The 23,537-nt window shown below is 38.8% G+C and overlaps 1 protein-coding gene across 3 annotated transcripts in view; it reads left to right on the top strand.

The window, feature by feature from the left end:
* CPNE8 (copine 8) overlaps positions 1 to 23,537 on the top strand; it is a 109,692-nt gene that overhangs the window by 69,631 nt on the left and 16,524 nt on the right. For 2 of the 3 annotated variants that reach the window (XM_064656273.1, XM_064656275.1), the window contains 4 exons: positions 464 to 566; positions 3,329 to 3,386; positions 6,061 to 6,134; positions 11,167 to 13,130. In XM_064656273.1, the coding sequence (XP_064512343.1) occupies positions 464 to 566; positions 3,329 to 3,386; positions 6,061 to 6,134; positions 11,167 to 11,355 (424 nt within the window). In that variant the 3' untranslated portion in view covers positions 11,356 to 13,130. Of the gene's footprint in view, positions 1 to 463; positions 567 to 3,328; positions 3,387 to 6,060; positions 6,135 to 11,166; positions 13,131 to 23,537 lie in introns of those variants that run through there. The other variant, XM_064656274.1, reaches the window with a different exon arrangement.

The following is a 23,537-nucleotide window of genomic DNA, read 5'->3' as shown; positions in this document are numbered from 1 at the left end:
TTCTAAGACAAAAAAACCAAACCAACCAACCAAAAACCAACAAAAAACACAATCTGCTGATTCCTGATAAATTTTATTCATGCTATAAATCCAACCGTTCAATATTAGTGTATACCCTTCATACCAAGCTATGTTCCCCAGAGGTAACAACTGTTAAACAACTAAGACTTTCTAACGACTCATGATTCTATAAAGGACATTCTCCCTATGATCCTCTCAGTAGTGAAGCAATTCCCATTTTTCACTGACACAACAGATGCAGATTATCAATATCAATATTGTATTAGCTGTGTTTTTTCAATGCTTTCATTTAAAAGTAGAATATCAACCATAATTATGAATGTCTTTACTTTTGAAATTCACTGCGTTATGTAGTAGTCAAATTTTAAAAATACAGCTTATATTAATTCCTTTTATTAAGGGCTTTTGTTTATGACTATAATGTTGCCTTTTTTTCCCTTAGATATGCTGCTTCAGTAAAAGATGGCTCCCAGTATTTTGTTCTTCTGATTATTACAGATGGAGTTATTTCTGATATGGCTCAGACAAAAGAATCCATAGTGAATGTAAGTTTTGCTCAAAGTGTTGAAATTTAAAAGAATTATGTTTCTAGGAATTCATATTTTAGGCAATAAAGTAAATCTGTTAATATGTCAGGCACTATATTTGAGCTGTAATTAACCATCTTTACCAAACAGCAAACATTTGTTATGCATAAAGACAAAAAGAAAGCAAAAATTGAACCTCAGCCTAAATAGATAGTATTCTGTGGGAAATTATGCTCTTCTCTCTAGCACTGTATATTTGTATGATTTTCCTCATCTACTTCTTGCCTCTTGATTTCTCAGGCACATCCTGCCATGCGGTTTAGCACAGTGAACTGTTCTTTATCATTCTTGTAATTGCAGACAGCTTTGATCCTCACGCTTTTTGAAGACTGTCCCCAGCTTTCTGATCCCAAATGACAAGCATACCAGTCATCTGATTTCCCTCTAAATAGCCCCTTAGAATTCAGAAAATTCTTAATTGTTTCTCAATTTCTGCATTTTTTTCAATATTTTTCTCTTAAAAACTGCCATGTATATAAGTAATATTCTGTATCATGAACAGGTTCCGTTTTGCTTTTGCCCCTGGAAAATTTCAGGTGCAAGTACACACAGAAACACTTTTAGACAGGGTTGGAAAAGATCTCCACCAATAGATTTTAACATAGCACAGCGGATCTAGTTAATAGCAAAGTGGTGAGTGAAAAGCTTACATTACAGTAATTAAGCATCGTGTCAAAGTGAACAGTGTAGAATTAGGTGGCATATTTCTGAAGACCCACTTTCACTACCCCCTGCAGAGATTCGATACCATTCCAGTTAGTAGAGTGCATGTGAAAATACTGCCACAGTGTTTGGTCTTTCACTGGCGAGCAAAATCTGTGTATTGGTAAGGACTCTGACCTTACTAATAAACTTACCAGCCCACCTGGTGAGTTTTTACACCCAAAGCTGTAACTGTGCTCAAAGGCACCACTTTACTTTCTCTGTCTTCCACCTTCCAGTATTAAAGGAGGATAAAGTGACTCTCACTTCTAAAGGGGATAAACAAGCTTTTAGCTTGGATGTTTGTTCTCTAGTCCAGCCTACAAGTTCGAAATGTACTTTCTTTTAGACGAGCTGCTTTTAGGTGACAAAAAGGCTCAGTGGAGAAAAAAGAGCAGCTCTTGCTTCACCCCCCCATTTGAAGTCCGTAAGAGAGCAGCAAGTGTGGTTGGCTGATATCTTGTAAGATTAATTCATTTACCACTAAGACGTACAAAAAAACCTTGTTTCCAGTAATAGTTCATTTCCAGGAATAATAGCTGTTAGTCTACAACTATCTGGAAATACAGCAGGTGTGTTGTAGGTTGGAATAACTGGAAGTTTGGGAATATTTGCTGTCTTTACTTCTTATGAAGATACCTTCATTTTTCTGCATACTTCCTGAAATGTGAGAATGACAGAACTAATTAAATGCTATTCAATAGCAGTTTTTCTGCCTTAATAATATCCAGAATACTAAAAAGGGCAATCATGTTCAATGCAACTTGATGTGTATAAAACTCAAAAAATATATTTCAATTTTTAACACTAATTGTGCTTTTAGGCATCTTTCTCATTACAGCATATATGTCAGACACATTCTGTATTACCAAACTGTTTAAAGGTTATGCTGTCATTCAGGAAATGCCAACACTTAAGTTTATTTGCAAGAGTTTAACTCTTTGTCTTTATGCTGTCCTTGCCACTTACTGTTTCATATATGATTGTATCACATAAATCTGTGTCTGTGTGAGTAGGAATCTCTTTAAAGGATGTTTTCTTTACAATCAAGAAATAAGATTCTAGAAAACACCTGAAAAACAGGAGGTGTTCTGTTCTAAGAGATCAGAAGGTGTACGTCTCTGATTTTTTTTGGCCAGTGTGTACTCCTGTTTAATGTTTAAAATGACTGTAGACATTTCATGGTTCATCAGAATAACTCAGTAAGCAATAGTTGTCAACCCTGACATTTGGTGGATGTTTTTTTATTTGTTACTCTCTTCATCAGAGGCAGTTTCAGATTATTTCTGTAAACTGGTGCTACTCTCAGGGCAGGAGAGTCTGATATTTATGACACTGTCTTCATAATTTTAAAGGTTTTATAGAGAGTTTATTCAGGGAAAGCCAGATACCGTCTTTGACTTGTTTCATTGAATGAAAAAAATTAAATAAAATTGAAAATCTTACCATAAGCCAGTTTGATATCTTGTTTGCTTTGTGACATGGATGACTAACCTGAATAAAATTTCATTAATGATATAAATAGAAGATGCATATTGCTCAAATAGATTAGTTATTTCCTTTTTAAAATTGGCGTCAAGTCAATGTAAAAATTGTACCCTTAGTACCAAGCATCTGTGTAATACCAAGAAACAGCAAAGTACATTTAAATAAATGTCAGACTATCACTAGGTACATATTTGCAATCATCAGTTTACAAAAGTTTCCCAGATAAATTTGTCCTCTTAGTTGTCATATTAGTATTAAACCAGAACATAGTTTGTTGTGTTTAATTAGCACCCTACATGATTCAAAGATTTGGTAATGAAAAGATAAATTAAAATAATCATCTGCCTTTCTATCTTTATCCAAGATGCTTTGTATCACTTAAGCAGACAGTTTACACCCCTGAACCTTTTAGGGGAGAAAAAAATTGCTCTTTGAAACATAACTTATGCATGTTTTTTATTCAGATTGTTCTCATATTATTGGCAGAGGTTAAATAATGCATTAAACCTTTTTTTCTTCTTCTTTTGAAGGCTTCAAAGCTTCCAATGTCCATAATTATAGTGGGGGTAGGACCAGCAGAGTTTGATGGTAAGTGTTCTAGTGTTCTTTCTAGATTTTTTTTCTTCTATTTGCTTACATTTTAGTAATATGTGGCTTTTCAAATATTGTTCTTTAGAAGAACATAATATGAAACAAGCAGTATGCTCTGTTGACATTTCCAGCTGGATTGATTGATAACTTAGTGTGATTACAAGCTACCATGTGGAGCTGTGTAGCCCCTCAGGCTTTCTGTTCAAGTCACATAACCATATGGAGGCTCAGCATTTACAGAGCTCCAGAAGATCAGCTGAAAAAAAACCCAATGCAGTAATTAAGTATAATCAAGTAATGTTGAATTTCTTCAACACGGATATTTGGATGCCTTGTGAAGGCTGGAAATACTGATCTTACTGCAGTAATAAAATTTTGAGAAAAAAATAGATACATTTGAGGTGATCTGGGGTTTAATTTGGTAAGAGGATTGAGTCTTACTGTGTAGCAGCACTGAAAGAATATTAAGGCAGGAGAGAAATTACCAGGTTATTTACATATTCTTTCATATGATATTCCAGAATACCATTCATTATTGCAATAACTAAGCTGCTTCCATTATGTGTACTAATTTATTAAGTGCCATCATATATATCACTGCACTGTGAAGTGTAGTCATTCTGCGTGTGTCTGTTCCTCGAAGTCCTAAATCCTTTCTTTTTAATTCTAGTACATCTGGTTAGACAGTATGCCTTCTGTTGTACATTAAGTATACTTAGTACTACTGCCACAGATGTTTAATGTTGACTAATGACTTGACATGTTAATTCTCCTACAAATATTCTAAGAGTATGAAAAAAAGAGGAAAAAATAAAACAAAAATTATTGGGAGTTGACTTTCTTAATGCTTTTGGGGCAAGTGATATATTAGTGATAGTTTTAAATATCTTATTCCTTGAAGAAATTGTTGAGGTGGACACTTACACTTCAGATGATTGTATGCCACACTCAGTGAGAAAAGATAGTTTATATTCATAAATGCATATGACGGAAATTGGTAAACTTAATTTTTACTCCTGAGAATTCCCAAATTTAGTCCTGTGTTACTTACTTTTCTCTCACCCTCCTTTGCCTTTTCCCTTTTCTGCTGTTCGTCTAGTCCTTGGGTTTGCCCAGGCTCTCCTTAACTCAGTCAGGACATGTTCTTGGGCTGTCATCCCCACCGCTTTTCTGAACCTGGAATTATATTTGTACTGCAGGATACAGTTTCCATGTTTGGATCCACAATCCTTGAGTGTGCTGCCTCAATGAGATTCACCCATTAAGTGTGTGCCAAGTCTGTAGTCCTGCAGTGCCCAAGAAATTCCTTCTGGAAAAAACAATGGACTCCGTGTCTGATGTAGATGCTGAAGAAGTGTGTCTGCAGGAGGGTTTATGTTCAGGCAGACTGTCTTAAAATTCAGGTGTCACTGAAGCTTCAGTTCTGCTGTAGAGAGACTAAGCTACTCCTCTTCAGACATGATATCACTGTTCCTTAGATCTCTCAGTCCCTGGGGGCTACCATAGGGGCTCAGGTAGATGACACATACATTTGGCAGAGCTTTACTTAAGGATGTGAGGATGATTGTAATAGGTCACATCAGGGGGCTGTTTTGCCCAGTAGTCTGTATTTAACATGGCTATGGGTGGCTTCCTAAGGAACATTAAGAACAGACTAGGCAAATAGGATACTTCTCTGAATACAGTTTTTAGGTTTGATTTTCTGAACAGCATGTATTTTATATCTGTTTTGGAAATTTTGAGTGAATCTCCTTCAAATACTTGTTCAGTCTCCTAGTTTGAACACATGTATGTTTTTGCAACAGCATCATTGGGCATCATGCTCTACAGACCTAATAGTTTTTTTCTTTGAACAAATATGCTATCACTTACTTTGAATTTGGGTCCTGATAATGTAATTTTTGCTTTCTAGTTCTTGCTTCAGAAGAACTAGGTTTTGAAATGCTGGTTTTGGTGAATTCAGCCCAGTTTGTAACCCCCCAAGAAGCTCAGTCATGCAAGGCTTTGATTTTCGTAGCATACACTGAAAGAAGCTTTGTAGAATTGCAGATCCAATGTCTGAGCAATAATCTGAGATCCCAAATCCATCCATCTCTACACTTACCAGAGAGTGGCTATGCCTTTCTACCTAGAATAGCTTCCAGGTATCTGGAAAATTTGAGAGTTTTCCTGGATCCTGCTCAGAAGATACAAGAAGAATTACCCAATAAATTTAAGAAATTTTTGTAAGCACTCCTCATTCCTATGCATTAGCAGATACTGCCTTTTCAGTATGAATGTGACTTACTACCTCTTTGTGCTGCATCCTGTGATAGCTTCTGTAACAATAGCTACTGATGAATTCTTCTCCACCTATGAAAGTATAAATATAGCCTTACAAAAACAGATATACTTGCTGGTTTGAGAGCTGGAAGGATAGGGACTTTTAGCATGATCTGCTTTGTTCTGAAGATGACAATAAAGACAAAAAGTATGTATTATCACCGTGAAAAAGTGCAAAATAGCTACAAAACATGAGGTATTTTATGGTGCAAATGACCCTACAGAGTTACCTAAATAACAGTTGTTGGTTTTGGTGCCCTAAAGTGTATATTGTCTGAACTTTTTCTCAGTAAGACTCTTTAGTTGTGTGCCAGAACTCATAGATTTTTTTTTTTATTTTTTTTTGTAGCTATGGAAGAACTGGATGGAGATGTAGTCAGGATTTCTTCAAGAGGAAAATTTGCAGAAAGAGACATTGTGCAGGTGGGAGAGAAAATATGAACTAATATATTTTACTGTTCCTGTTTGGTTTGAATTCTTGTTTCTAACTGTATTCCTGCCTCTCATTTTACCTTAGCACAGACATACTTTATCTTGAGGTTTTCATAACAAGCTCAGAACCTCTCTGCGATACCTCTAAGCCTTTGTGTAACACACAGTAGTGGATCTGCATTCATTAGGAAATGACCCCCAACTGGCAAGACACTGTTATAAAGTCTTAGTGTTATACATCTGTGGGAGAAGAGTTAGGTACTGAAAATTTGGAGAAACGTGATATCTGTAAAAAGAATGGTATCTGTCTAAATCTTTTATGGAAGGCATTTTATTTTCCTGAAAGTGGCTGAATAAATTTATAAAATAGAGTATTTTAGTTGGAAGGGACCTACAACAGACATCTAGTGCAACTACCTGGCCACTACAGGACTGACTAAAACAGGACATTATCCAAATGCCTCTTAATAAACACTCACAGGCATCCTTAGATTCAAACCTCACCGTAAATCAGCCATTTCTTCTTCTCCCTTTATTCCTCCTATTTGTCAAACTTTACAGTGTTCGCTTATTTTTCCTCTTATTTATTTTCACTTCTCTTCAAGACAGGTTGGGTTTTTATGTTGTTGTTTAGTAGCATATGCATAGAGAGAGAATAACTGAGCTACATGAACAGCTTGTATTGCATGATGATTAAGGTCAGATTGCAGCTGATGAACCTTGGAATATGTATGTATATTTGTTTTCACTGATATCTGCAGGAACTGAAACTTCAAAATATTTAATGTTACAAATACTGATATGTGAATGTTTAAGGATTGATTGATGACTGACAGTGGATACAATATTTCAATCCAAGGAGGTGTTGAAAACATGTATGACTGCTGATTTTATAATTTGTTTCTATTAGAATACGAAATAAATGTACATGAATATATGGAAACTAAAATTATGAGATTTTTTCTCCAGTCTTAAAGATTCTCAGAACAATGAACGCTACATTAAAATTTCCCCTCTTGATTTTACTAAATGGGGATCAGAAATGAGAATAAGATGACAACAGTTAAATTACCCTCAAACTCTTTATAGATATACATTAAAGAAAGTCATGGATTCCTGAACTCTAATAGTTGAAAAAGAGACTTTTTTCATTTTTTCAACATACAGAGATAACAAGTGATGGGAAAGCGACATACAAAACTCTTAGAAGAGTAAAACATGCTGTCTTTTTTAATTAGTGTTGTCAAAAAGGTAATTATAAAAGTAGGGATGATGTAGGACAACTGAACAGGAGACAAGAAAGAATGTTTCTCATTTTGTCAAAGCCTTTGTAGTGTTCCTTAGTAGTCCATATCGGGATGGAGAGGGGCTGTCTAATCTGTTATGCTGTATATGTCACTGCTTTCAACAGAGGAATATGGGGAATGGACCCTGAACTAGTATTTCTGCAAAGCCCTGTGCCTTGTCAGATTTTTTTGAAGCTAATTCAGGTATCTCTGGAATGCATTGCACTTATGTTTAAATGCATTTAAATATAAGCAACATAATTTTCCCAAGAAACAGTGTCCCCAAAATCTGCAGGTTTTACATTCAAAGAGCATAAATTGATAGAGTTCTTAAAGTGTTTTAAGCAGGATTTGTGAAAAGGCTTTGCATCAGAGATATACTAATTTCCACTGAAAAATAAATTAAAAAAATTAGAATGAATACCCTTTGGTATTTCTTTAGAATTCATTGCATGTCAGAAATGTAATAAAACATTTATTTAGTATTAACATATTTAAATCAGAATGTTGCCCCAAGCCATACTGAATTACCTGAAGGCAGTATTATTTTGAGCTCTTTTTCTGTCTAAATACTAACAAATACTTCATAGGCTAGCTAAATAAATAAAAAGGGATAATGTCAAACCCTTTAAGTTTGGTATGACCTTATTTTATATCTGGCAGGATAAAACTGACTTGCCTTCATAAAACTAACAGCTCAAATATAAAAAAGTTTTATCTTTTTTGTGTATTAGGTTAATTAAAATTAGCTAGCGAAATTAACTATTAATTCTAACAGTATTGTCAAATATTATGATTAAATTAGTAAAGGAAAAATTTGCCTGTTCACAGTGAGTCACTACATCTCTTATATTTACTACTGACTGCAATTCATTTAAAGACGTATCCTTCACTATTCCTTCCTCACTAGTATATATACATACCCCAAGGACTCTACTTCATGTATACCAATTCTTCCTCAGTTTATTTCGTTTCTGCTCCTTTATGTTATACTTCTGCTGTTTAAGGCATTTTAGGAGAATACTTGTAGTTATGTACCTGTTGTTTGTCTTGAAAATTTTGCATATTAGCCTTTTTATTTAAACCCTTAAACTATAGAAAAAGCAGTTGACCTTCCTTCAGTTTCCCTTTGGTTTCCCTTTGATCTTTCATTCTATTCCTTTGCCATCTCTACTTCTTCTACATGTTTGCTGTCCTTGTGCATCTCTATGTTTGATTATCTGTCCATAGTTTCTCCAGCTCCTCCAACATCTATCTACCGAGGGGGGAGGGAGAACTAAATCAGGCCATCTACATTGTATAATTGCATGTCAACAATTACACTGTTGAAATAGCCTCACTTTGCTACAGAACAGTGGTGTGAGATTTCATGTCTGCAGACTAATGGGTAAGGTGAGCTCTTGGGATGGGACACATTTTGTTCTTTGACTCAGACTGCATGTGCTTTTTACATAAGACAGACATTGCATTAGAAAATGAATAACATGAGGGGGAAATGAACACCAAGCTGATTCCATCCTGGCTGAACGTGTAAACCAGAAGGCTACAGAGGTGCTTGTTTGGTTTTGTTTCGTTATTCTTCAAACTCCATGGTTCTGGGGACAGTCAGGTGTATTCTTACAGGAAAGTTAACGGAGTTTAAGAAGGAACAACCACTTGAAACAGGGCAGTTCTGGGTTGGCTTTTGAAAACCGATAGAGGTTTTTTATGAAATGAAGTAGTCAGTTCTAGTAAATGTCACAGCACTGAAGCTTGTCCTCTTGTATTTTGAGAAGTTACTGAGTAAACACAGAAATGGTTTAGACAGCTAATTATGGGACTGCAGATATCTTGCTTTCTGGCTTAATACCCTAAAATTAGGTTCCTTTTTGCCTGTTCTTCTGCCCTTATGCCTGATATGCTCTTGGACACAACCCACTGAAGAAGTGAAGGATGCTTCTGTCTCTTAGTCTTGCTGGCTGCGGCAGCCTGTGCTCGCTGGCTCTGCTTGAGCAGCAAGGTTGAACTAAAAGACCTCTGTGAGGGCACTTCTAGCTTCAACAATCTTGCAACTGAGTCATTATCTTCAGAGAAACTGCAGATATACTGCTTCCTGGGAACATGCCCTAATCAGTAGCTGGTTACACTTAATTTTATTTCAGTTTAATGTAACAGTTAAAATACAAAGTCTGGAAGCCTTTTTTTCTGGCAGCTTGAGATCCTTTTCAGGAAAGTTATGCAGAGAATAGTTTCTTGCTTGAATTCTAAACATCTTTTAGTAGGAGATTGATGCCTAGATGGCTTCCATAAGTCAAGGGTGAGAAGTACTTTCCAAAGTTGTTGTAAAAGTTATTTAAGTTCATTATTCCTGAAATGTTGTCTTTGGGTTTGGATGTTTTTACGGTTATTTTTTTTTTGTCCAAGAGGTTGTTGGTGTTTTTTTCTTTGTTTAATATATTTACTAGATTTCTTATATTTCTGTCTTTTCTGGGAAACTCTCAGGATCTCAGAAATTAAGTGTAGGTTAAACTTTCACTGTAACTCACTGTAACACTGTAACCCCTAAATTTTGAAAACTTCAATGCTTTTAAGAAAAATGGAACTTAGTCTGTAGCTGTGGTTGCTGTGCATCCAAGAAAGCATAATTTGTGTGGTTGGTATAATGGGCAAAAGATTTGAGAGTTGAGACAGGTGATGAAATATCTGTGGGTCTGACTTAACAATCAGTTCTAGTTTTATCCTGGAGTACAACAGCTAGCAAACAAATAGGGACAATTTACTTGTTGGTTTGTTTGTTTTGGGTTTTTTGAGGGATGAGAGAGCAGAAGGGCACCATAGCATAGCCTGGCATATCAGCACCAGAATTGGTTTGGGACATTGAATCCCAATTTTGTCATCCAGCTGTTTCCCTGAGATAGGCTCCAGAATCTGATCAAGAAGCAGAATTTCAAATCAGGCTTTCCTTTGGCATAACCTATTAGCAAACTTAACCCACTGCTTTGCTGTGTGCTCTCTGTTATGAATAAAAATCTAGGAGCCTGGGTTGTTTCTTTTTTCTATGCCAGTAGCACAAGCATCTCATAAAGTATTATGAAATCCCAGCCAGAGCTGGGTAGCTAACTGGTTTAGGTGTTGCAGATCTGAGTATCATAAAAAGTTCCTGTTTGAATCCAATCCTTTTTGCTTAGATTCTTTATGCATCTGTTAGTATAATATTAAAAGTGTTCGGGTGGTTCATAGTTCTACCAGGTATAATGCAAAATGGTCAAAAATATAAAACCATCCTTTCTGTTTTGTTCACTTCAGAGGGCAAAAAATCTATTCACAAAGCGCCAGAGGGGAGGCAGCCTGGTAGGAGAGCCCCAGGAGCAGGGAATGTAAGCTAAGGATAGTTTTCTGAGACAAAAGTACCTTTTTGTATGAAAAGGGTTGAGAGATAGAGTACATTAATATGCTACCTTACCTGTTTTATATGTACGTATGTTGTGGTTTATATGATATATTTTACATATATATTCATTGTATTTCAATTTTTTAAAATCTGTCTTGTGGTAGAAACAGCGTTATACTTTCACTGTGGGTGAGCCTCTTCACATAAGCCATGGCTCACTCAGATTGCCCAAGACAGGTTTCATTGATATATTTGGGTTATCTCTCAGTTCCCTCGATAAAACTTTATTTTTAGGTTGTAAGATGTATTCTGTGTTTGCATAATGATCTGAGTGAATGATCTGTTAATGATCTGTTTTGTTTTGTAGTTTGTGCCATTCCGAGATTACATTGACAGAAGTGGTAACCACGTGTTAAGCATGGCAAGACTTGCTAAAGATGTTTTGGCTGAAATTCCAGAGCAGTTTCTGTCCTACATGAGAGTCAGAGGAATAAAGCCATTACCTGCACCACCACCCTATACACCTCCAATTCACGTGTTGCAGACTCAGATATGACTGCTCTGAAGCATTTATCACAAGTCTCTGGATGCAGCAGTAGCTTCTGATAATTTTTTGGAGCTAGAAAAATTCTCTTTACATACCAAAATTCTCCTATAGTTGCATAGCAACTGGAAAGCTTTTAAATGCTAAGAGTAAAATGTTGATGATCTGAGTCTTTTTTTCTTTTTTTTTTTTTTTTTTTACAAAGCATCCTACTTTTTTGATGTATTTATTGGAGGGGGAAAGCACAAGTCAGGTTTTCAACTCAGAAGATAGTGTCCTCTCTGAATACTGTGTGTATATAAATGTATAGGAATGCTATTACTCTGTATCAATGTTTACATGTTACTATTTTTAAATTTCAGTACTTTTATAACTATTCTTAAGAATAAAAGTTTGGAATATTGATTCACATGTCTTCTAGCTTGCAATAGTTTGTCACAAGATAACAAGAGAAGCAATATCTCTTTGAATGTTTGTCCAGGCAAATACAAATGAAAGCTAAGAAAAGGACAAATATATCTATGTGTTTTCAAGTAACTGAATTGCTTCAGTCAGTGCTCAGTAATCCATTCATCTCACAGTTTCAGAATAAACTCCTGAAATGTGAATAATATAATTGCATATGACTTGTAACTAACTCCAAACTCTGAGGGGGAGGTGTGTGTATTTTTTCAGAGATTCTCCAATTTCTAAGTTTATCTAAGTTTACAGATTTTTAAACTAGCTACTGAAACAAATTAGAATAGTTACTTGCTTTAATTAATTAAAGAAAATTACCTCAATTCAGAACTATCAGAGTATTATAGTTGAGTCATCGAGCTCATTAAATCATATCATGCATCCCTTAAAGCACTAGAAATTTTGCATCAGAAATGTCTTTTGAAGTGATTACAGCAGATGTTTTATAATGGATCATTTTAAACTTTAAAAATTTAAAATCATAACCTTTTTTTGTCTAGATTACCCGTTCAAAGGGATGCTGACTCTTAATACTTGGGTTTAATATTGTCATTTAATCACATTTTCATTCAGGGTGCATGAATGATAATGTTAATTAACTGGTTTAAAAATTGCACAACTATGTTGCTTTGTGCACAATTTTGTGTACAGAACTACCCAAAAAATTTTAGTATATGCCTGTTCGTATATAATTATAAAATGGTTTTGCATGTATATTTTGTACAAAATACACGGTTTTGTGAGTTTGTGTCAGATACATTTTATTTAGAACTAATGGCCTTAAATTTCACAAAATTCCTGAAATGATTTTGAATTGCCTTCAAATACTGTTAAAACTGAACATTTTAATTTTTTTGTGTCACAGTTGTAACTGTCTTGTATATGTAACATTTTTTCTTTGCATATGACCTGTTTACTACTTCTGTTTCTTACTACTGAATGTTGTAATGTACAGTATAAAACTAAGGTGCATTTTTTAAGCATGAGAAGTTTTTTGCCAGAAAGCATATCTTCAATATTAATGACATATAACTATGTAAATGCAGAATCTTCCATTTTTAAATATATTTAACTTCCTTTAACTATTTCATGTGGGAAATTACATTTTCCAAATAATTATTCTGTTAGTAAAAAAAAAATAATTTTTTTTTGTAAAATAAAGATCTTGTTTTATTTTTATTTCAAAACAGTTTTTACATAAATATGGACTTTAATTTTCTCACCAGAATATGTATTTCTTAGTGGATTGATGTTGCATGAATGAAATTTGATACTTGGCAACTACAAATTTTGATGAAAGTGCATCATAAAGAGTAAGTTTAAATCTACTTATTGGTGGTGGTGTTCTCCTTCCATCTTCTGAATTAGTTTCTGCACTTACAGTGTTGGCGCTTTAGAAATAACTGAAGTAATGCTATGTTTCTGTTGTTTCATTTGGTTAGACAAATCTTGTGCTGATACTTGTATTGGTTCCCATTGACTCATATATTTAACAGTTTGACTCAAAGACCAAAATACAAACTTCTTTCATTCAGTTTAAAGTAATTTATTAGTTCTCATTTAGCCAGCACCTTTTATTAATCTAAAGATTAGCCTCAAAAGTAACTTAACAACTCATGGAGGATATAATTCAAGAGTGACTACTCTAGGTTTGATTCAGACTAGTGAGGAGAAGTTTGCTAATCTGGAAGAAGAAAAGGGTTTGATCCTGGTTACAAAATACAATTTTTTAATTTTAGGCAAAGATGCAAAGCTATACAATAGAATTTACATGGACTTCAAATCAGTTCACTTCTCTATACAAAAAGGTTTGTTTTGTGGTCCCCCCAGGTAGGTGTGTGAAGAAGAGGAACTGGTTTCAGGAGAGCAGTATTCTCTGAAAAGTTTGAGAAGCTGGAATGTCTTACCTAAGTAGATGAAATGCACTCCAGAATACTTTATAAAATGGCTGAAACAAACAGAATGATAAATTATTATCATCTCTGAGAACTAATAAAAGGACACATAATGACAAATTATACCAGTGCAATGGAAAACCAGAGATTATAATAAGAGGGCATTATAACTGTACCATAAATTCTTTAAACAGAAAAATCCACAAGAATAGACAGGGAGAATATGTATCTATGCATAAATGTAAGAGCACAGATATGTGTGAAAAAGGACAGAAAGCCACAAAAAAATTTGACTGCTAAAGCCTAGTGAAACCTCTACTAGAAAGGGAAGTTAAATCAATTACACACAAAATGATGTGCATTTAGTAAATTAGGGAAAACTGAAATACTCAATGTCTTTTTCCTTCAAGCTTCACGGAAGAGGGATAATCCTTGAATCAAATAGTAAATTAAAAATAAATAAGGCTTGGGTTTACATCTACCAATAAAAATTTATTACTAATACACAGTTTTAAAACAATTTTATTGAAAAGCAATATAATGAGCTTCAGGATAAAAAAGAGAAAGCACTGCTTTAACACAACATTTTAAAAGCAAAGCAGAAGATAACAGCCTCATTTGAAATGTTATGAAATACTATAAAGTTGTTCAGAAAAATGCTATCATTGTTTCATCATCAAACTTGAAAATAGAACAATTGATGTTCCTTAGGGATCTGTATTGCTTTTGGTATTACTCAATCATTTCCATTGATGAAGCCATTTATAAAATAGGGTTATTAAGTTAATGGATTATATCAACTGCAGATAGTTTAATCAGTTCCACAGATGGGACTCAAACTTCAAAGTTATGAATTAGAAAAAATACTTGAAAGAGGAGCAAATTCAATCAGGGCAAATAGGTAAAAGTACTAAAGTAACTAAAACATACCACACAATTACAGCAACTCTGCAGAACAGTGTCTGAGGTTATAGGGGATCCCAAAATAGATACTGAGGGGAAGGTGTCAAAGTGGAAGTTTTGAACATAGGCCACCTGAAATATTAAGACCTTGGCTAGTGTGCCACATCCAGTTTTGAGACTTTAAATATCCTATGGGTCAACTGGAAAAGCTCAGAGGACTTTTGGGGCACCGAGGACTGCTGGAACAATTTGGGCAGATGATCAGGGAAGGTTTCTGTGGGGTTGGTCTCTGTGCCAGAGGTCATCTCCAGCTCTTTGATGACCGCAGTGAACTACCAGAGCAAGGGTCACTGTGTGACATCAGGACAGGCCCTACTGGATGACTGTGTGGGGAAGCAGGTTGATGCCATCGCACCAGAAATACTTTCAGGAAGAATAGACCATGTCTGTTCCCAAACAGTTGGGTTACTGTTTCCTACTGCTCACATTTTTTATGTGAAATATACTCTCTCTTTCAAACTGGCTTATGGCACTAGTACACATTTTCTTCAGCACTGCACGGTGTATTATTGTTTCTTTGCCACTGGGTTGGTAGGGTATGATTTCAGGTTTTATTTCCAACCAGTATTGTGAATTACCATGAGAGTGCAAGTGACTGTAGATGATTGGTATTTTCAAGCTGGCCGTCTAACCAAAGGGTATAGAGTACTATTTATAGAGTACATTTGGGTTCATGTGCCTACAGCCAAACATTTGACAATAATTAATTTCATTATTGGAATTTTTATTTGATGATTTTATTTTGCAAACCATTGAAGGCATTGAAGTGACTGAGTATCCTTATAGATATCCCATCCTGCAGAAGGTGTACAACTGCTGTGAGACACCTGTCCTGCAATCATGCAGTGTGGTTCATGGTGCAGTATATGCCTCAGGTGGTGGGACAGCCTTCCCAAGCCACAGCAGACTGTGCCTGTGCACTGAGCAATTTCATCACTTCTGCATTGCTCTGTTCCCCAGGGAGCAAAAATTCTGCCCATCCTTGAGAGAAACATGATTGTCATAATAACTGGGTGGCCTGTGTGTCCCCCTGCCACAGGCAGCTCTGTAATTTGCTTTGCTTCAGGCTGGTCATGAAATCAAAGCAATTGACTGAATGTGCAAAGTGATTAGTGCTGAACTGCTGTGTCTTCAACTGAGTGGGCCATCAGGACACAATCATCAGCAAGAGAGAATTCAGAGAGAAGTGAATTGGCTAGTTTCCATGAGCTCAGGGCTACTACAGACTGGTGAACTTCTCTGTGGAGAAGATTAAATACTTCCACTGGTACTGGCAGAAAGCCCCTGAAAGAATAGGAGCGACCACGCAGCCCTGGTTGATGGTTTTTCTGAGCAGGAGGGAATGGAGGAAAGGAGGGGAGCCCAGCAGCAGCCTGTCATGACTGTTTCTGGGAAATATTGTCATTAATGTAATTAACAAAGGGGTAGAGGCTACATTTATAAAGCGAACAAAAGTATCAGCTCACCAGGACTGCAGGCTGGGAGGCCTGAATAAATTAAAAAGTGGTTAATTGGAAGGGAGGTCAGGAGTAAGTAAGATAAACTGCTGTGGAAAAAAAAAAGTGGAAAATACTGCATTCAGGAGGGAAATAAATAAGCACAAATGAAGTGAAAATGAAAAATACCTGGATAAGCAACAGTTTGGGACTTAATAATCTGCAGATTACAGCTGGGTTGCAAACAGAATATGAATCAAATTGTGACAATGCCGCATAAAAAGCAAAGTTCAGCCTGGAAGATGCTAACAGCGGTTGTGTTCACAGGGGGAGGGAGGTAATCACTGCTCCAGGTTAAGCCATTTTGAAGCCTGAGCTTGGCACTGTGTCTGGTCTACAGGGCCACACTTTAGGGCACAGACAATTTTGAAAGAGTCTGGTAGAGAAAAAAAAGATGTTTTTTAACCTGTGAGGAAAAAATTAAAGCACTTGGGTATGTTTCATATTCAGATTACCAGAAGGAATGTAATAAACTCTGTGCCTGTGCAAGGGGTGCTGTATTCTCAAAGGTCGGAGATGATGGATGATGTTATCATCTTTGGCAGCAAGAGTGGCTTGTACGGGTGGATAGGCAAACCTCCCAAACTAACTGGAGGCCACTTCTAGTGCATCTCAGGGAAATTACATCATCTCTGTCTTAGAAATTGTTCTGAACAATTCTCTCTAATTCTCTCTCCTTAGCAGTCTGGAGAATTGCTAAGGATGGCCTAATTGTGCGGCCTCCCTCTGAGCAGGGAAATAATACATTAAATAGTTAAATATCCTCCTGAAGCACCGTCTGTGAGTCCTGCAAATGTAGGTGACCTAATTAAGATAGAGGCAAGGATAATACATTGGGAGAGGAGGACTGGAGTGGGTGGGTGAGTAGGAAGGCATCAGGAGGGCTGAAGAGGGCCCTGGCGAGATCTTGTCTGAAATACATGTGTGCTTCCAGTCACCCGTTTCCAAAGCAGTGGACTCAATGGGCTGGTGAGGAGAGAGACTCTTAGGAGACTTCTCTTCAGTGGGCAGATGAGATGACCAACCCCTGTGTGTGACCAAAGGCTACGAGGAGGGAAAAGTCTCATGGTGGTCACACCGGGATGGTGAAGGTCAGGTGAAAAGCAAGACATCCCAAGAGAGTTGGTATAAGTGGACAGCAAGACAGGAGTCCCTGTCTGCACACCTGAGGTTTCTAAACATAACTGCAACAAGGTGTTGGAGCAGCAGTAAAATTGTCACGTTAATAATTAAGTACAGTCAATTCTACAATCATGACACCTTGGCTGGATGTACTCGATCAGCTATCATTACCAACCAAAACCCAATAAACCCCAGAAATATTCCCTACAATTCCTTTTACAGGGAAGGACACAGAATATACCATTGGGTCCTCAAGATTCATAGCATTAGGCTATACTGAAACATGCAGTTTCTTCAGTAACGAGAACTGGTATTTGCCTCGTATCTCTGATTCACTCACTCATAATAGACAATTAAGTCTCTGGATAAAAGAATTGAAGAAGCATTTAAGGGATGCTGGAATAAAACCATAATTGGATTAACATTATCAGATGCCCTTAAATCTGTGCTTTGCATGTTCATCATGTTAAAATTCAGAGATAAATGCCTCCTTGGTGTGGAGGCATTACTTTACAATGTAAGCTGTCAGTTAATAATGCTCTTCCTCACTGACCTTATGTTGAGTTCATGGTTTGCTCCTCCAGTTGGAATTTCAGACACTCACTTTTGTTGCAACCCTGAGAAGTATTTGGTAAAAGAAACTCCACTGGTTTTAAACATGAGTCATGTCATTTTCTCCCATCTAGACCTCCTCAAAACTTGTCACCTTTCTATAACTCGCACCTATATAAATCTCAGCAAATACCACTTTGCTAGCCCGACAAAAAGCTTAGAATAAAACTCCTTTTTAGCATTTTACTCTTGTGACTCAATCAGTCAAACTCACACTGTGGAGGAGTCAAATCCGCTAATTAAATTAACTATTTACCTGTTGCTAAATGCCCTCCAGCATAGGAAGAGGTGTTAGAGCAGATAAAGCCCCAAACCCACAGGTCAATTGCAGACACACCGCAGTTGCTTCTGAAGTAGCTTTTCTCATCTTGCTAAACCTCTTGGAGGAATACAAACAGGAGGCAGGCAATGCCACTGTGAGTGTGGAAAACCATTGAATCGCAGCATTTCATTACTGGAGAGATGTTGTCAGCTACACTGCAACATTTCCCACTGCCCTGGAAGAATTAGCAAGAAAAGAAATACATGTTTTAGCACACACCCATGGTGTTAGTGTGGGTCTTTTTCTGTCACTGTTAGGTATTTCACAGTACAGAAGGATTATAAATGCTCATTCATGTATGCACTGTGTCATTATCAATAGATCTGTCTTTTACCTGTCATTGTAAGGAAGTACCAGGCTTCCAAAAACTCTTTTTCACAATGGCAAAACCATGGTTGCTTTATTTAAAACTCATTAGACTGAAATAGGAAAAAGTGCATATTTAAAGTATTGCTGTACGTTGTGGGCAGGTACTCCCCTCCTCTCCCTCCTTTTCCTGTCTTCTCTTCCATCCCCAAGCCCATACTGCAGAGATGAGCTCCCTCCCGTTAGCTCTATGTGGGCATTTACCCTCACCCCATGCTAGGTGGGTAGACCCCCACAGGCACCCCCTCCCACCAGCTGTCTGGGACTGATGGAAAGGGACCACATGAAATGAATGTTGAGCTCTTGGTGCCACAGAAGTGCTGCATCACAGGGCAAGGGGCAGGAGTCCCTCTTTCCTGCTTGCCCGTGGTTTCCCCACAGCGATGGAAGCATTTGCAGAGCCAGATGCTGCTCAGGCAGGGGTAGATCACGAGGTGCTAAATGAGCTCGGACACCAGCCAGCACAACTCTGCATCCAAGCGTATCTGCCAAGTCATGTCCCAGAAGCTGGGTGGCAACTTAAGAACAGCATTTCTCTCCCAGTATGCGTATCATGGGCATCCTGAGCTGGCAGGACTCTGCAGCTGGTGACCCAGGCAGCACACACAGCCCCAGCTTTGCTTTGGGAGGGGCAGGACAGTGCTCGGGTCTGAGGACTCTCACAGGTGCATCACAGCAAACAAGGTACAAGTCAATCATTTATAATCTTTGTTTCCATGGGTTTTCTCACAGAAAACTCCCTGTAAGGCCATCCTGGAGCAGTAGGAGTATCAGTGAATCAAAGAAAGCTTCGGGAAGCAAGGGGAAAATACCCACCCATGACCAAAGAGTAAAGCAACAGAGTTGTCCTGCATTCATGGTGCACTAACAGCTGCTCAAGGGGAGGAAGGGCCAGGCCCTATTCTCTGGTCTTTTAATCAGTAAAAGGGACTTTTTGGTTTTCCGAGCAGGAGTCGGTGAGGGTGCAGCTTGGCTGAGCTCTGTGCTGTATGTGAGGCACATGCTGCTGCAGTTCCTGCCTAGCGGAGGAGCACCAGCCCTGCTCAGATGCATAGGAAGTCCAATGAATGCTCACTGGCCAACATAGGGCACCAGGGGCTTTGCTTTGCAGAGGCAGCTGCAGGCAAGTCTGTGCTTAAAATATATAAGCAGGTGCACCAAACTCTGTGTTGATGGTCTCTAGGTAAGATTTCCCAGCCTGAAGGCAGTGCTCTCCATGCCTGCTGGCACTCCCCAAGGGCCTCTGTACTCTGGCCTCTGTACTCTGGCTTCAGCACTGCAGGGTGTTCTGGCCACGCTGGGCACATATGCAGGAGACCAAGGGCCATGGGAAAGGTCCAGCTGAGTTAGTAGGAGCTGAAATAGTTGCTTTTGTCTCCAGAAGGTGCTGGCTTTTGCTGTGTGCTCAGCTGCTGCGTGCTCTGAGAGGTGCAGAGGGGCAGTCAGGGCACTCGGATGCTGGGTGGTTGTGCCTCAGGCCAGCATGGTCAACCCCCAAGAACAACAGCAGGCAGGTTTTATTGCAAGATAGGACTACAAAGCTCTGTTCCTAACATGGTAGGACAGGGCCTGCCTGCCCTCTGTGGTGAAGCTCATCAAACCTGACAAACCGGCAAGCTCTTCCAGTTCTGTTCCCTTCTCGCTCCTATTACATTACAGAGCATCTAAATTGCTATTACTGTAAAGAAAACGAAATGATCCTGTCCTCCAGGTGCCTCATTATGGCTTCTGTTAGAAATAAGCCAGTGACAGGTGGAGGAAGCTCCAGACATCTCAATCTAAAATTTGCATGAATTTCATTAGGAGCCAAAGAACAGAGGTTTGGGCATGTGCTGCTATGCCTTCCCTGCTGGCTCGTGCCTGTGCCCACACTCCCAGGGCAGATCTCACAAGAGCTGAGGAAGAGGGCAAAGTCCCTGCATGATTTGAAAACTCTCCCACCTGCTTGTTTTAAGTTTCTGTGCTGTGTTTAACCTCAAAGGAGAGCTTCAACAGAGACTCAGAATAGGGGCACCTTACTCTGCTCTCTTTCCTCCTACTATGGCTTTCACCCCTTGACCCTCATGGCTTGTCTAGAACCTTCTCCTGCCCATGGGGCTGGAGTGTGGGAACATTGCAGTGACAGCCACCCCACTGGTACATCATGGTCATCTACCTCAGCCCCACATGCAGGTGCCCAAGGGAGCAAGCCCCAGTGGGGCATGGTGGGCTCTGGATGAGGGGAGCAGGGCTGGCAGTGACCTCCTGCTGGACTCCCATTTGGCCAGTACAGCCTTGTGTTGCCTCTGCCCTGGCCATAAGGGTTGGTTCTTCTCCTGGGTTTTGGAGGTTTTTTAGAGCTTGAATCATTTTGTATGTCCATCATATGGACAATCTGTTCTGGGAAGAAATAATAGCCCTCTTTACCCAGAGCAGCCAGCTGTACCTAAAGCCAGACTCAGCAGGAGCATGAGTGACACACGGCTGTTCAGAGCCACACAGGGAGGCACTATCTTTGGGAACACATTTGTTTCCTCCAATATCCATCTGGCAGAAGCAGAAAAGTTGATGTCTCAAGACCTGTGGGCCGGGTGGCTGGGAGAGCCCCACTAGCCAGGGGAATGGGGCAGGTCTTGCTCTGGCAGTGGGCACAGACAGCCCAGGAGATAAGGGGGCATAAACAGTGACATCACAGAAATTTGTTTCAAAGCCTGTCCTGAGAGGCATCTCTGACCTCCTGGACCCCGCAGCCCTGTCTCTGCCTCCTGAGAGCAAGAAATTTGTGCTGCAGCAGCTGAACTGGCGCTGGAAAGCTGTGAAAAGCGTATTAAAGGGAAAAAACTGATGAGTTGTCAGTGACCTAAAACCAGTGGTGGGGAAACTGCTGTAACACTGGGTCCTTCTCCTGGAGCCTGGTTTGCTGCTCCTGCAAGAGCAGAAGACCCCTGGCTGAGAAGCAGATGTCTTGGAAAGAGCAGGGACTTGTTCAAGGGGATTTGAAATTTCAATTAACCATATTTTTTTTTTATTTTATTTTTTCTCTTTTTCAGCATATTCATGCTTCACTGGAATCAATAGTAACCTCAAAGAAAAGAGGTGTTTGTGTATTAAATACATATATTACTTTATTTGATTATACTTTATATATTTATCGATAAAAATAAACAGGGATAAGCTGTTCTAGTAAGTGCGTTTTCAGTTGTCCAGGGTTGGTGAAGGGTTCAGTAAGTCAGCAGTTGGTTTTTATCAAATTGATAAAAGTCAGTACCACTACTTTTTATAACCAGATTTGAAAGGAAGATTGTGTGCAAGATATTTCCCCTGGCAGCATTGCTTGCTCCTGCCTAGGAGGTACAAGGCTGCACTCCTCTTATGCAATGTCTTGGCATTTTCTTAATTAAGAATAAATAAAAAAAAGATAAAAGAGCGTTCTTTCATCTGATTAAGCAGATAATAAAAACACAGACTACCCTTAAGCATAATCGCTGATTAAACACTTGGATGCGGAACAAACAGGCTGAAGAAAATTTTCATACATAAGCATGGGACTGATCTACTAAACAGCCAAAAAGCTATCACTAATTGGGAAGATTCTGCACAAGGAAAAACCAAGTCCAAAGGGGAAGGCACATCATTTCTGTGAACAGCAATTTACACGAGGGCCAGGTGGCTGGGGGCTGGTGGCTCAGGTTGAGGATGGGTCTCCAGTGCTGTGGCACCCCCAGGCACCCAGGGCAGCTGGTGTGGGCAGAGGTCTGGGGGCTCCAGGAGGCCAGGAGCCCAGCAGTTTGGGCAGCAGGAGAGAAGAGAGGAGACCTTAGCATTTTCACAGCCTGGCAGTGGGACTGCCAGCAGCAACATCCTTCTACTCTTCATCCACAGGGATGATTTGACAGGGCCAAGTCTGATTTTCTAATATTTCGAGAAGTTCAGGAGGCAGCATAAAAGTAATTTGGATTTCAGCCAGAAAACAGACCTCCTCTATTAATTTGTCCCTTAGTGTAGCATTTGTTTGTGGCAAGTGCAATGTGATTTCCAGCACTAAAACTTACAAACCAAAGATCTCAGTAGTTTTTATCTGCTTGCAATATACTGCATTGCCACTCACCCAGAAGTGTTAAATAGGCTTGGATGCACCAGCAAGCTCTTTGCCCTACTCCTGATAGTTCTGTTTCATTCCCAAACTCCAGTACTCATCTCTGCCCTGCTCTCAGGTCCTGCTGTTCCATTTTTAAGCACGAGTGGTGGCAGATGTCACTGGCACCGGCAGTTGCCATTTTGATACAGCTCTCAGCAATTGCAGCACTGAGAGGGGCTGAATCCTGGTCTGCACCAGTAATGCCATGAATCACATTGGACAGTGATGAATTTGAAGGTAGCTATGGCAGCCTCCTGGAAAGAGGAGTGCCGAACAAAACCTCTTGCAACTATGGTTACATGAGAAGACTTAGCTCTCACTTAGCTGGATGCAAGACAGCATCCCATGTTTCCAAGTGCTGGGAAAACAGCATTAGTTTTCCTTTCAATTACTAAGTGTATTTTTTGTTCATTCTTTTAATGAATGAAATTAAATAGGAAATGTCTTGGAGGATGTGGGATAACTGATCAGATACATACCCAAACCAATGACTTTGCATAATTTATTCCAAAGCATATCTGCAAGGACATTAGCCAGGACAGATCCATTGGGAAAATTTCATTTTTCACCTGGGCAACAAGTAATGTCCCCCAAAGAAAGTACTGTCTTGTTCTTCTCTGGATATTGCATCTCCTAATTAGCGTAATCTATTTAGTCTACTCTGTTTGATTTTTCACCCATAGAGGCCACAAAGCTTCTGCTCTTAAACTTGGACTTGCAGTTGTCTCTGCTGGGTAGCAGTGAGGGCCATGTGCCACACAGACTCTTCTTCATAGGAGCTGGGAGCAGCAAGGGGAGCACTGTACCTCACTACCTGCCTTCTGCTTACCTCACTGTCAGGA

Source organism: Pseudopipra pipra, chromosome 5, assembly GCF_036250125.1.
Source record: "Pseudopipra pipra isolate bDixPip1 chromosome 5, bDixPip1.hap1, whole genome shotgun sequence".
Classification (NCBI taxonomy): Eukaryota; Metazoa; Chordata; class Aves; order Passeriformes; family Pipridae; genus Pseudopipra; species Pseudopipra pipra.
This window is presented reverse-complemented; position numbering and strand designations above follow the sequence as displayed.